Consider the following 14,034-nt stretch of genomic DNA (forward strand, 5'->3'; position numbering starts at 1 on the left):
AGTTTTACAGCATGGACGAAACCTGCAGCATTGTGAGCTCATGTTTCATGAGAGAGCATAGAACAGTACAGCACAGTACAATACAGGCCCTTCGACCCTCCATCTTTACCAGCCTTTTATCCTACTCTAAGATCAGACTAACCTACATACCTATATAGCACTTTATTTAAACTGGAAAACAAATCTATCAAGACAGATTTCAGTATGGAAATTGAATTATCCAGTAATAATAGCAACTGGGATCATAACAGTATTATCCATAAGTTTTCATTTAATCCACCAAGACCCAAATCATCAGGCAAAGCGAGACTCCCGATACCCATCCTGGAGAATCACTTACAAACCTTCCCCAGCCTGTAAAATATCAAGTAACCACTAACCTCCGGCCTGTAAAATATCAAGTAACCACTAACCTCCGGCCTGTAAAATATTAAGTAACCACTAACCTCCGGCCTGTAAAATATCAATTAACCATTAACCCCCGGCCTGTAAGATATCTATTAACCACTAACCTCCGGCCTGTAAAATATCTATTAACCACTAACCTCCGGCCTGTAAAATATTAAGTAACCACTAACCTCCAGCCTGTAAAATATCTATTAACCAGTAACCTCCGGCCTGTAAGATATCAAGTAACCACTAACCTCCGGCCTGTAAGATATCTATTAACCAGTAACCTCCGGCCTGTAAAATATCAAGTAACCAGTAACCTCCGGCCTGTAAAATATCAAGTAACCACTAACCTCCGGCCTGTAAAATATCAAGTAACCACTAACCTCCGGCCTGTAAAATATTAAGTAACCACTAACCTCCGGCCTGTAAAATATCTATTAACCACTAACCTCCGGCCTGTAAAATATTAAGTAACCACTAACCTCCAGCCTGTAAAATATCTATTAACCAGTAACCTCCGGCCTGTAAGATATCAAGTAACCACTAACCTCCGGCCTGTAAGATATCAAGTAACCACTAACCTCCGGCCTGTAAAATATCTAATAACCACTAACCTCTGGCCTGTAAAAGAAAAGTAACCACTAACCTCCAGCCTGTAAAATATCTAATAACCACTAACCTCCAGCCTGTAAAATATCTAATAACCACTAACCTCCGGCCTGTAAAATATCAAGTAACCACTAACCTCCGGCCTGTAAAATATCTAATAACCACTAACCTCTGGCCTGTAAAATATCAAGTAACCACTAACCTCCGGCCTGTAAAATATCTAATAACCACTAACCTCCGGCCTGCAAAATATCTAATAACCACTAACCTCCAGCCTGTAAAATATCTAATAACCACTAACCTCCGGCCTGTAAAATATCTATTAACCAGTAATCTGCTTTCTGTCATTCAGCCAATGTTATATCCATGTTGGTGCGTTCATTTGATTCTGAGACCTGCTGGGTTGTACTCTGATGATCAGTCCCTCACCCAATACACAACAAGGGGTTACTCCAGACCAATCTTACTTGAGTAGGTAAGCGCCTGCAATGTGCAGGAGGTAGAGACCGATGTACTGCAGCTGTCGGGGAATCTCCTCCTGCCAGAGAGACAATGGAGCACATGAATAACCACTTTAACATTCCACCATAGCCGAACACACAGACCCAAATACCCACCTCACTGAATAAAGAACCCTGTCTGGGCATGGCTCAGAAGTGAGAAAATTAAAATTCAACCAACTATACTGTCCCCATTGAACACTCCCACAACAAGCACAACACCCGGGTTCGATACAGAGTAAACTGTAGTAAAGCTTCCTTGACACTGTCCCCATCAAACACTCTCACGACAGGTACACCATGAGGGTGGACATAAAGTAAAGCTCCAACTACACTCCTATCAAACACAAGGGCAGCACAGGGTTAGACACAGAGTAAAAGCTTCTTTGAAACTGTCTCCCATTGAACACTCTCAGGAGCGATCCAACCGGGAGCATTGTGGAACTCACTTTCCGCACTCTTTGGAAGTATAACTCTGGTAGCGAGTGTATCCAGTAGGAGAGCTGGCACAGGAAAAAAAATTTCACCTGGAAGCTGGGGAGAAATGGAGATAATATCAGCACAAAATCCAGTCGTTCACTCCCCATGCTCCCTGGACCCGATGTTCTTGCTGCCCTCCTCCCAGTGCCTCTCTCTGTCATTTGACCAGGTTTAGGATAATGTGCGAAGGTTCTGCACTGTCCCGGGGAAACTCATTACAATATTCAGTGGCTGGTTGCCTCGGTAAACAGGCAGCAGTTGGTGTTAGTGAACAGCTTCTGATCACTAATCTACTTTCATTTTTGAGTGACACCAAATTACTGACAGGCCCCTGCTCCCCCCCAAGAGAAGTGACATCCATCCATCATTCCCAGACATCCTTCAAACCACTGGAATCCTTGCAAAACCCAAATCTGCTCAACCCTATCCTGTTACCCCAAACCTCACCTGGTTCCCATTCTCCTCTCCTACTGCATCCTAAGGCACTACAGCCCCACCCACTACCTCCACCGAATAACCATAATCTGCTGCTCAAAACAATCCCAACAGCTAGTTGCTAAATTAGAGTCGAGCTGTACTCCCAGGAGATGGGATTGAACAAGAAGCTGAGACTTACGAGAGCTCGATGTGAGGATACTTCTCCCAGAGGCTGCTTGGGTTAGTCACATAACCTTCCTGTAAAACACATCGTGAAAGGTCAGCAAAGATTGATGGGAAGACCGAGGGGAGACAGGGATTGAGGAAGGGGCGATGGCGGTGGTGGAGGAGCTGTGAAACAGACAAGGATTGGAAGGCGGGAGGGGGGGAAGGAAGTGGAAAAGGGGGAGGTTGAAGGTTGTGGTAATGACGCGGGAAACTGTAAGAGGGGTTGGATGGGTGAAGGGAATCAAAGGAACCATTCAGAATCTCTGTAAACATGGATTTCTGTCCTGGTCAGACTCACTACATCCACTTACTGTCACAACGATGTAAAAGCCCCAGATTCCAGAAATGAGATGAAGGACGATCAACTGACCCGACTCATTCAACTTGCTGTGTTTGATCTTCGACAGGTGGAGCCGTTTGTTTAGTTTCTGAAACATAAATAACAGAACATTGCTCTCTTCTGAAAACATAGATGACAGAGGACAGAACTGGAGCCAATCTTTATTCATCTTAATATTAATTGACAGTTCCAATGTCTCTTTCTTCCGTGTTCAGATTTGAACACAAAACAAATCAATATATAATTAAGCAATAACACCTCAGTTTGAATAATTTGTTCCTCTACCTTTCTTCATTGTGTATGTCACCAGCCCAGGTCCTCCTCTTCATCCCCACCCCTACCCCCACCACCAGGCCATGCTTTTTATTTTAATCTGCCCACTCCTCTCCCACCACACCCCACGCCCACCCACCACACCACACCCCACGCCCACCCCCACCCACCACACCACACCACACCCCACCCCCACCCCGACCCACCACACCCCCACTCCTCACTTACTTACATCGAGTGCATATTCCTGGACGACTGCATGTAGGATAATGGTGATGCAGATGTAGAACAAGATGGTGACAAAGTCACTGGTCCCATAGAGATAATAAACAACTTCTCCATCTGAGAGAGAAAGAGACAGAGAGAAAGAGAGAAGATGGGATTGAAGACAGAGTCAGAAATCATACAGAACTCCCAAAATGTTTTTGGCTGCTCCTCCTCCACAACGATCATTCACCTTATTCCCATGAAACAAAGGTGCTAACCCTCTCCACCATGACATCCAGCACTCCCCCTAACCTTCTCCCCACCCATTCCAATACCTCCAACTCTCTCTATAGCTTCTCCATGCCAGCCCACTTATTTCAATCTCTCATCATATCATGGAAGGTAATCGTTGACCACATTATTTCATCAGGACATTGTTAGTAACTACAGGCCTCAGAGCTTCACCTCACTGCCCAAATAAGGTTTTACACAATAAATAATTGGGGGGATGGGGATGTTAAGCAGGTGAGAGTTGAAAACAGCGAGGGAAAATTTATAAGGTTCATGTTCAGCTCAGAGCGAGAAGCAGGGTTTAAGCAATTTATACCAAGTAGCTGTAAATACATAAATTACAAAATCAAAACAGCGAAACAAACACAAAGTACTAGAAATACTCAGCAGGTCTCAAAATATAGTTTTTATTCATGGGAATGTGGACGTCACAGTCTAGGCCAGCATTTATTGCCCATTCCTAACTGCCCTTGAACTGAGTGCCTTGCTTGAACATTTCAGATGGCAGTTAAGGATTTGCGTGTTTGGATTCACATCTAAGCTAGACTGCAGAAGGATGGCAGATTTCAGGACAACAATGGGTTTTATGATAATAGAAAGGCTTATCATCTCAGATTGTATTGAATTTCAATTTCACCACCTGCAACGGTGGATCTGAATCCATGTCCCAATACATTGGCCTGGGGTTTGGAGACATTATCACTACAGCACTGAATTAGGTAGAGTTAAACACAAGGATGGGTGTCAATGGAAACAATGAGCAGTTCTGTTGGAAGCCAAAAATGAATAATATTCAGACCAGCACATCGCACAATAAGCAGAACCAAAGTAGAGGACAGATTTCTTGGTCAAAAGTTGTTGACAATAGACAATAGGTGCAGGAGTAGGCCATTCTGCCCTTCGAGCCTGCACCACCATTCAATATGATCATGGCTGATCATCCTTAATCAGTATCCTGTTCCTGCCTTATCACCATAACCCTTGATTCCACTATCCTTGAGAGCTCTATCCAACTCTTTCTTAAATGAATCCAGAGACTGGGCCTCCACTGCCTTCTGGGGCAGAGCATTCCACACAGCCACCACTCTCTGGGTGAAGAAGTTTCTCCTCATCTCTGTCCTAAATGGTCTACCCCATATTTTTAAGCTGTGTCCTCTGGTTCGGCACTCACCCATCAGCGGAAATAGGCTTCCTGCCTCCAGAATGTCCAATCTTTTAATAATCTTATACGTCTCAATCAGATCCCCTCTCAGTCTTCTAAACTCAAGGGTATACAAGCCCAGTTGCTCCAATCTTTCAACATAAGATAGTCCTGCCATTCCAGGAATTGACCCCGTGAACCTACGCTGCACTCCCTCAATAGCCAGAATTTCTTTCCTCAAATTTGGAGACCAGAACTGCACACAATACTCCAGGTGTGGTCTCACCAGGGCCCTGTACAGCTGCAGAAGAACCTCTTTGCTTCTATACTCAATCCCTCTTGTTATGAAGGCCAGCATGCTATTAGCCTTCTTCACTACCTGCTGTACCTGCATGCTTGCCTTCATTGACTGGTGTACAAGAACACCCAGATCTCTCTGTACTGCCCCTTTACCTAAATTGATTCCATTGAGGTAGTAGTCTGCCTTCCTGTTCTTGCCACCAAAGTGGATAACCATACATTTATCCACATTAAACTGCATCTGCCATGCATCTGACCACTCACCTATCCTGTCCAGGTCACCCTGTAATCTCCTAACATCCTCCTCACATTTCACCCTGCCACCCAGCTTTGTATCATCAGCAAATTTGCTAATGTTACTATTAATACCATCTTCTATATCATTAATATATATTGTAAAAAGCTGCGGTCCCAGTACTGATCCCTGCGATACCCCACTGGTCACTGCCTGCCATTCCGAAATGGAGCCGTTTATCACTACCCTTTGTTTCCTATCAGTCTACCAACTTTCAATCCAATCTAGTACTTTGCCCCCAATACCATGCGCCCTAATTTTACTCACTAACCTCCTGTGTGGGACTTTATCAAAAGCTTTCTGAAAGTCCAGGTAAACTACATCCACTGGATCCCCCTCATCCATCTTCAGAGTTACATTCTCAAAAAATTCCAGAAGATTAGTCAAGCATGATTTCCCCTTCATAAATCCATGCTGACTCTGACCTATCCTGTTACTGCTATCCAGATGTGTCGTAATTTCATCCTTTATAATTGACTCCAGCATCTTTCCCACCACTGAGGTCAGACTAACTGGTCTATAATTTCCTACTTTCTCTCTCGCTCCTTTCTTAAAAAGTGGTACAACATTAGCCACCCTCCAATCCACAGGAACTGATCCCGAATCTATCGAACTCTGGAAAATAATCACCAACGCATCCACGATTTCTCGAGCCACCTCCTTCAGTGCCCTGGGATGTAGACCATCAGGCCCCGGGGACTTATCAATCTTCAGACCTAACAGTCTCTCAAACACCAATTCCTTGCAAATATAAATTCTCCTAAGTTCAGGTCCTTCAGCCACTGTTGCCTCAGGGAGATTGCTTGTGTCTTCCCAAGTGAACACAGATCTGAAGTACCAATTCAATTCTTCTTCCATTTCTTTGTTCCCTGTAATATATTCCCCTGTTTCTGTCTTCAAGGGCCCAATTTTAGTCTTCGCCATTTTTTTGCCTTTCACATACCTAAAAAAGCCTTTACTATCCTCCATTATATTATTGGCCAGTTTACCTTCGTACCTCATTTTTTTCCTCTGCGTATTTGCTTCTTAGTAATCCTCTGTTGTTCTTTAAAAGCTTCCCAGTCCTCCGTTTTCCCACTTATCTTAGCTATGTTATACTTTTTCTATTTTAACTTTATATGTTTCTTAACTTCCCTCGTCAGCCACGGCCACCCATGCCTCCTCCTAGGATCTTTCTTCCTTTTCGGAATGAACTGATCCTGCAACTTCTGCATTATACACAGAAATATCCGCCATTATTCCTCCACTGCCATCCCTGCTAAGGTATTGCACCATTGAACTTTGGCCAGCTCCTCCCTCATAGCTCCATAGTTCCCTTTATTCAACTGAAATATTGTCACTTCCGATTGTACCCTCTCCCTCTCAAATTGCAGATTGAAGTTTATTGTATTATGGTCACTACTTCCCAGTGGCTCCTTCACTTCGAGGTCACTGATCAATTCTGGTTCGTTACACAATACCAGATCCAGAATTGCCTTCTCCCTGGTTGGCTCCAGCACCAGCTGTTCTAAGAATCCATCTCGGAGGCACTCCACAAAGTCTCTTTCTTGAGGTCCAATACTATCCTGATTCTCCCAGTCTACCTGTATATTAAAATCCCCTATAACAACTGTAGTAACATCTTAACTTAATATTGAGTCTTATCAATAAACTGCATTTAAGTGAAAGAAGTGGTACATTTGATCCTCCTTGCTGGGACACTGCAGTGAGATCAGGGTGGAAGTGGTAGTGATGGCAGCAAGGCAGTTTATTGAAATAGCCATAACCAGAAGTTGGGTTCATTCTTATAGACAGTGTGGAGGTGTTCTGCAAAGTGGTCACACAGTCAAGGTTTGGTCTCCCCAATGTAAAGGAGACTTTAAGACCATAAAGTATAGCAGGAAAATTAAGCCATTGGGCCCACTGAGTCTGCCCACCATTCAATCATGGCTATGTTTCTAAACCCCATTCTCCTGCCTTCTCCCCACAACCCTTGATCCCATTATCAATCAAAACCCTCTAACTCAATTACGTGGTCTCATTGTGAATAGCAAATACATTGGACTAGATAAAGGGAGTTAATTGAAAGAAATACAAATCACCTGAAAGGTACTTGGATGGGGGGGCATGAGGGGTTAAAGTGTGTCCATGTGTTTGCGTGTGTGGGGGAGGGTGTTTGTATGTGTGTTGTGTGGGGGGTGCGTGTGTTGTGTGTGTTTCTGATCAATGGTAACTCCCAGGATATTGATAGAGGGAGATTCAGTGATAACAATGTAACCATGTGGTTAGAATGTCTGATGGTCGGAGCTTGGCATTTGTGTGGCACAAATGTTACTTGCCACTTGTCAGCCCAAGCCTGGATATTACCCAGATCTTGTTGCATTTGAACATGGACTGCCTCAGTATCTGAGAAGTTGTGAATGGTACTGAATATCGTGCAACCATCGGTGAACAATCCCATTTCTGACCTTAAGATGGAGGGAAGGTCATTGATGAAACAGCTGAAGATGGTTGGGCCTAGGACACTCCCCAGTGGAACTCCTGCAGAGATGTCCTGGAGCTGAGATGACTGACCTTCAACAACCACAGCCATCTTCTTATGTGTCAGGGATGACTCTAACCAGTGGAAAGTTTGCCCCCTGATACCCATTGATTCCAGTTTAACTAGGGCTCCTCAGTCGAATGCAGCCTTGATGTCAAGGGCTGTCCCTCTCCCCTGCCCTCCCCTCTGGAATTCAGCTCTTTTGTCCATGTTTGACCCAAGGCTGTAATGAGGTCAGGAGCTGAGTGGCCCTGGGGGAACCCAAACTGGGCGTCACTGAGCAGGTTATTGCTGAGCAGGTGCTGCCCGATAGCTCTGTTACTGACACCGTCCATCACTTTACTGAGGATGGAGAGTGGACCAATGGGGCGGTATTTGGCCAGGTTGGATTTGTCCTGCTTTTTGTGTACAGGAAATACCCAGGCAATTTTCCACATTGTTGGGAAGGTATTAGTGTTGTGACTGTATTGAAACAGCTCGATAGGTGAATGGCAAGTTCTGGAGCACTATCGCTTCAGTCCTATTGCCAAAATGTTGTCAGGGCCCATTGAACTGAAGGCAAATGGTTGACTTGGTTGTGATATTGGTTAGGGCACATCAGTTAGCTCAGTTGGGCAGACAACTGGTTTGAGAGACAGAGTGGTGCCAACAGCACGTGTTCCATTCCTGCACTGACCGAGATCACCACGAAGATCCTGCTTTAATCACCTCCCTCACCTGAGGTGCAGTGACCCTTAAGGTAAACTCAGCATCAGTTCTCTCGCTCTCTAATGAGAAAACAATCCTATGGTCCTCTGGGAGGCATCTTGATGTTTTACTCCTGCTCACACATCCCCTTTTCCTGAACTCCCTTCTGAATGATGTATAATTTGTTTGGCAATTTTATGACACACGTATGTCATAGTGGGATTTGTACCTTTATTCCTGAAAAAGGGACGTTACCACTTCATCAGCAGATCCCATTCCTTTTAGAATGATTGCTGTTACCTCTGACTGGAGTATCGCCCCGGAAACAAACACCCACGATCCCCACAGTCATCACAAAAACTAAAAGATTTCACACAATGCGTAGAAAGCCCCAATTTCCCAGGCTTTTAGACTCAGCTTAAACGAAAGAAATGGACCAGCTTTCTTTACTTTACAGGAATTACTACTTATTAAATGTTATTAGACTCTAGCTACAAGAAAACAGTTATGATCAGTCAACATATAACTCGACTGTTTAAATTTTCAACCCTCTTATAAACTACCCTTTGACACACACTCTCCCTCACACACTCACACTCTCCCTCTCACACACACACACACTTCCTCTCACACACACACACTCTCCCTCTCACACACACACACTCTCCCTCTCTCACACACACACACACACACACCCACTCTCTCTCCCACACACACTCCCTCTCTCTCACTCACACACACACTCCCTCTCTCTCTCTCCCACACACACTCCCTCTCTCTCTCACACACACACACCCTCTCTCTCTCACACACACACACCCTCTCTCTCACACACACACACACACCCTCTCTCACACACACACACACACCCTCTCACACACACACACACCCTCTCACTCACACACACACACACCCTCTCACTCACACACACACACACCCTCTCTCACACACACACTCTCCCTCTCACTCACACACACACTCACCCTCTCTCTCACACACACTCTCACCCTCTCTCTCACACACACACTCACCCTCTCTCTCACACACACACTCACCCTCTCTCTCACACACACACTCACCCTCTCTCTCACACACTCACCCTCTCTCTCTCACACTCACCCTCTCTCTCTCACACACTCACCCTCTCTTTCACACACACACACTCACCCTCTCTCTCACACACACACACACTCTCCCTCCCTCTCTCACACATGCACACTCTCCCTCTCTCTCTCTCACACACGCACACTCTCCCTCTCTCTCTCTCACACACGCACACTCTGCCTCTCTCTCTCTCTCTCACACGCACACTGACCCTCTCTCTCTCTCACACACGCACACTGACCCTCTCTCTCTCTCACACACGCACACTCTCCCTCTCTCTCTCTCACACACGCACACTGACCCTCTCTCTCTCTCACACACGCACACTCTCCCTCTCTCTCTCTCACACACGCACACTCTCCCTCTCTCTCACACACGCACACTCTCCCTCTCTCTCTCACACGCACACTCTCCCTCTCTCTCTCACACAATCTCCCTCTCCCTCACACACTCTCCCTCTCCCTCACATACTCTCCCTCTCCCTCACACACTCTCCCTCTCCCTCACACACTCTCCCTCTCCCTCACACACTCTCCCTCTCCCTCACACACTCTCCCTCTCCCTCACACACTCTCCCTCTCACACACTCACCCTCTCTCTCACACACGCACTCTCCCTCCCTCTCTCTCTCACACACGCACACTCTCTCCCTCACACACTCCCCCACTCCCTCACACACTCCCCCACTCCCTCACACACTCCCCCACTCCCTCACACACTCTCCCTCTCTCACACACTCACCCTCTCTCTCACACACGCACACTCTCCCTCCCTCTCTCTCACACACGCACACTCTCCCTCCCTCTCTCTCACACACGCACACTCTCCCTCCCTCTCTCTCACACACGCACACTCTCCCTCCCTCTCTCTCACACACGCACACTCTCCCTCCCTCTCTCTCACACACGCACACTCTCCCTCCCTCTCTCTCACACACGCACACTCTCCCTCCCTCTCTCTCACACACGCACACTCTCCCCCTCTCTCTCACACACGCACACTCTCCCCCTCTCTCTCACACACGCACACTATCCCTCCCTCTCACACACACACTCTCTCCCTCTCTGTCTCACACGCACACTCTCCCTCTCTCTCTCTCACACACGCACACTCTCCCTCTCTCTCTCTCACACACGCACACTCTCCCTCTCTCTCTCACACACACGCACACTCTCCCTCTCTCTCTCACACACTCTCCCTCTCTCCCTCACACACTCTCCCTCTCTCCCTCACACACTCTCCCTCTCTCCCCCTCTCCCTCACACACTCCCCCTCTCCCTCACACACTCCCCCTCTCCATCACACACTCACCCTCTCTCTCACACACGCACACTCTCCCTCCCTCTCTCTCACACACGCACACTCTCCCTCTCTCTCTCTCACACGCACACTCTCCCTCTCTCTCTCTCACACGCACACTCTCCCTCTCTCTCTCTCACACACGCACACTCTCCCTCTCTCTCTCTCACACACGCACACTCTCCCTCTCTCTCTCTCACACACGCACACTCTCCCTCTCTCTCTCTCACACACGCACACTCTCCCTCTCTCTCTCTCACACACGCACACTCTCCCTCTCTCTCTCTCACACACGCACACTCTCCCTCTCTCACACACGCACACTCTCCCTTTCTCTCTCACACACACGCACACTCTCCCTCTCTCTCCCTCACACACGCACACTCTCCCTCTCTCTCCCTCACACACTCTCCCTCTCTCCCCCTCTCCCTCACACACTCCCCCTCTCCCTCACACACTCTCCCTCTCCCTCACACACGCACACTCTCCCTCCCTCTCTCTCACACACGCACACTCTCCCTCTCTCTCTCACACGCACACTCTCCCTCTCTCTCTCTCACACACGCACACTCTCCCTCTCTCTCTCTCACACACGCACACTCTCCCTCTCTCTCTCTCACACACGCACACTCTCCCTCTCTCTCTCACACACACGCACACTCTCCCTCTCTCTCACACGCACACTCTCCCTCTCTCCCTCACACACTCTCCCTCTCCCTCACACACTCACCCTCTCTCTCTCACACGCACACTCTCCCTCTCTCTCTCTCACACGCACACTCTCCCTCTCTCTCTCACACACACGCACACTCACCCTCTCTCTCTCACACACACGCACACTCACCCTCTCTCTCACACGCACACTCTCCCTCTCTCTCTCACACGCACACTCTCCCTCTCTCTCTCTCGCACACGCACACATTCTCCCTCTCTCTCTCTCACACACTCTCCCTCTCTCTCACACACTCTCCCTCTCTCTCACACACTCTCCCTCTCTCTCACACACTCTCCCTCTCTCTCACACACTCTCCCTCTCTCTCACACACTCTCCCTCTCTCTCACACACTCTCCCTCTCTCTCACACACTCTCCCTCTCTCTCACACACACACCCTCTCTCTCTCACACGCACACTCTCCCTCCCTCTCTCTCTCACACGCACACTCTCCCTCCCTCTCTCTCACACACGCACACTCTCCCTCTCTCTCTCTCACACACGCACACTCTCCCTCCCTCTCTCTCACACACGCACACTCTCCCTCTCTCTCTCTCACACGCACACTCTCCCTCTCTCTCTCTCACACGCACACTCTCCCTCTCTCTCTCTCACACACGCACACTCTCCCTCTCTCTCTCTCACACACGCACACTCTCCCTCTCTCTCTCTCACACACGCACACTCTCCCTCTCTCTCTCTCACACACGCACACTCTCCCTCTCTCTCTCTCACACACGCACACTCTCCCTCTCTCTCTCTCACACACGCACACTCTCCCTCTCTCACACACGCACACTCTCCCTTTCTCTCTCACACACACGCACACTCTCCCTCTCTCTCCCTCACACACTCTCCCTCTCTCCCCCTCTCCCTCACACACTCCCCCTCTCCCTCACACACTCTCCCTCTCCCTCACACACGCACACTCTCCCTCCCTCTCTCTCACACACGCACACTCTCCCTCTCTCTCTCACACGCACTCTCCCTCTCTCTCTCTCACACACGCACACTCTCCCTCTCTCTCTCACACACACGCACACTCTCCCTCTCTCTCACACGCACACTCTCCCTCTCTCCCTCACACACTCTCCCTCTCCCTCACACACTCACCCTCTCTCTCTCACACGCACACTCTCCCTCTCTCTCTCACACACACGCACACTCACCCTCTCTCTCTCACACACACGCACACTCACCCTCTCTCTCACACGCACACTCACCCTCTCTCTCACACGCACACTCACCCTCTCTCTCACACGCACACTCACCCTCTCTCTCACACGCACACGCACACTCACCCTCTCTCTCACACGCACACTCTCCCTCTCTCTCTCACACACGCGCACATTCTCTCTCTCACACACGCACACATTCTCCCTCTCTCTCTCTCACACACTCTCCCTCTCTCTCACACACTCTCCCTCTCTCTCACACACTCTCCCTCTCTCTCACACACTCTCCCTCTCTCTCACACACACACCCTCTCTCTCTCACACGCACACTCTCCCTCCCTCTCTCTCTCACACGCACACTCTCCCTCCCTCTCTCTCACACACGCACACTCTCCCTCCCTCTCTCTCACACACGCACACTCTCCCTCTCTCTCACACAGGCACACTCTCCCTCTCTCACACAGGCACACTCTCCCTCTCTCTCACACACGCACACTCTCTCTCACACACGCACACTCTCTCTCACACACGCACACTCTCCCTCTCTCTCAAACACACGCACTCTCTCTCTCTCACACACGCACACTCTCCCTCTTCCCTCACACACACGCACACTCTCCCTCTCCCTCTCCCTCTCACACACGCACACTCTCCCTCTCCCACACGCACACTCTCCCTCTCACACACGCACACTCTCCCTCTCCCTCTCACACACGCACACTCTCCCTCTCACACACGCACACTCTCCCTCTCACACACGCACACTATCCCTCTCCCTCTCCCTCTCACACACGCACACTCTCCCTCTCACACACGCACACTCTCCCTCTCACACACGCACACTCTCCCTCTCACACACGCACACTCTCCCTCTCACACACGCACACTCTCCCTCTCACACACTCTCCCTCTCCCACACGCACACTCTCCCTCTCCCACACGCACACTCTCCCTCTCCCACACGCACACTCTCCCTCTCCCTCTCTCTCTCTCTCACACACGCACACTCTCTCTCTCTCTCTCTCACACACACGCACACTCTCTCTCTCTCTCACACACGC

The 14,034-nt window shown here is 48.8% G+C and overlaps 1 protein-coding gene across 1 annotated transcript in view; it reads right to left on the reverse strand.

Annotated features, from left to right (window-relative positions):
- tram2 (translocation associated membrane protein 2) overlaps positions 1-14,034 on the reverse strand; it is a 94,200-nt gene that overhangs the window by 41,022 nt on the left and 39,144 nt on the right. Inside the window, exons 3-7 of the mRNA XM_087991005.1 lie at positions 3,473-3,582; positions 2,939-3,055; positions 2,599-2,657; positions 1,952-2,036; positions 1,470-1,540 (exon numbers count right to left, since the gene is read on the reverse strand). Of these exons, the coding sequence (XP_087847131.1) occupies positions 1,470-1,540; positions 1,952-2,036; positions 2,599-2,657; positions 2,939-3,055; positions 3,473-3,582 (442 nt within the window). The remainder of the gene's footprint in view (positions 1-1,469; positions 1,541-1,951; positions 2,037-2,598; positions 2,658-2,938; positions 3,056-3,472; positions 3,583-14,034) is intronic.

The sequence above is a fragment of the Chiloscyllium plagiosum genome, unplaced genomic scaffold (assembly GCF_037043375.1).
Source record: "Chiloscyllium plagiosum isolate Xiang-an unplaced genomic scaffold, Cpla_swu_hap1 HiC_scaffold_10, whole genome shotgun sequence".
Classification (NCBI taxonomy): domain Eukaryota; kingdom Metazoa; phylum Chordata; class Chondrichthyes; order Orectolobiformes; family Hemiscylliidae; genus Chiloscyllium; species Chiloscyllium plagiosum.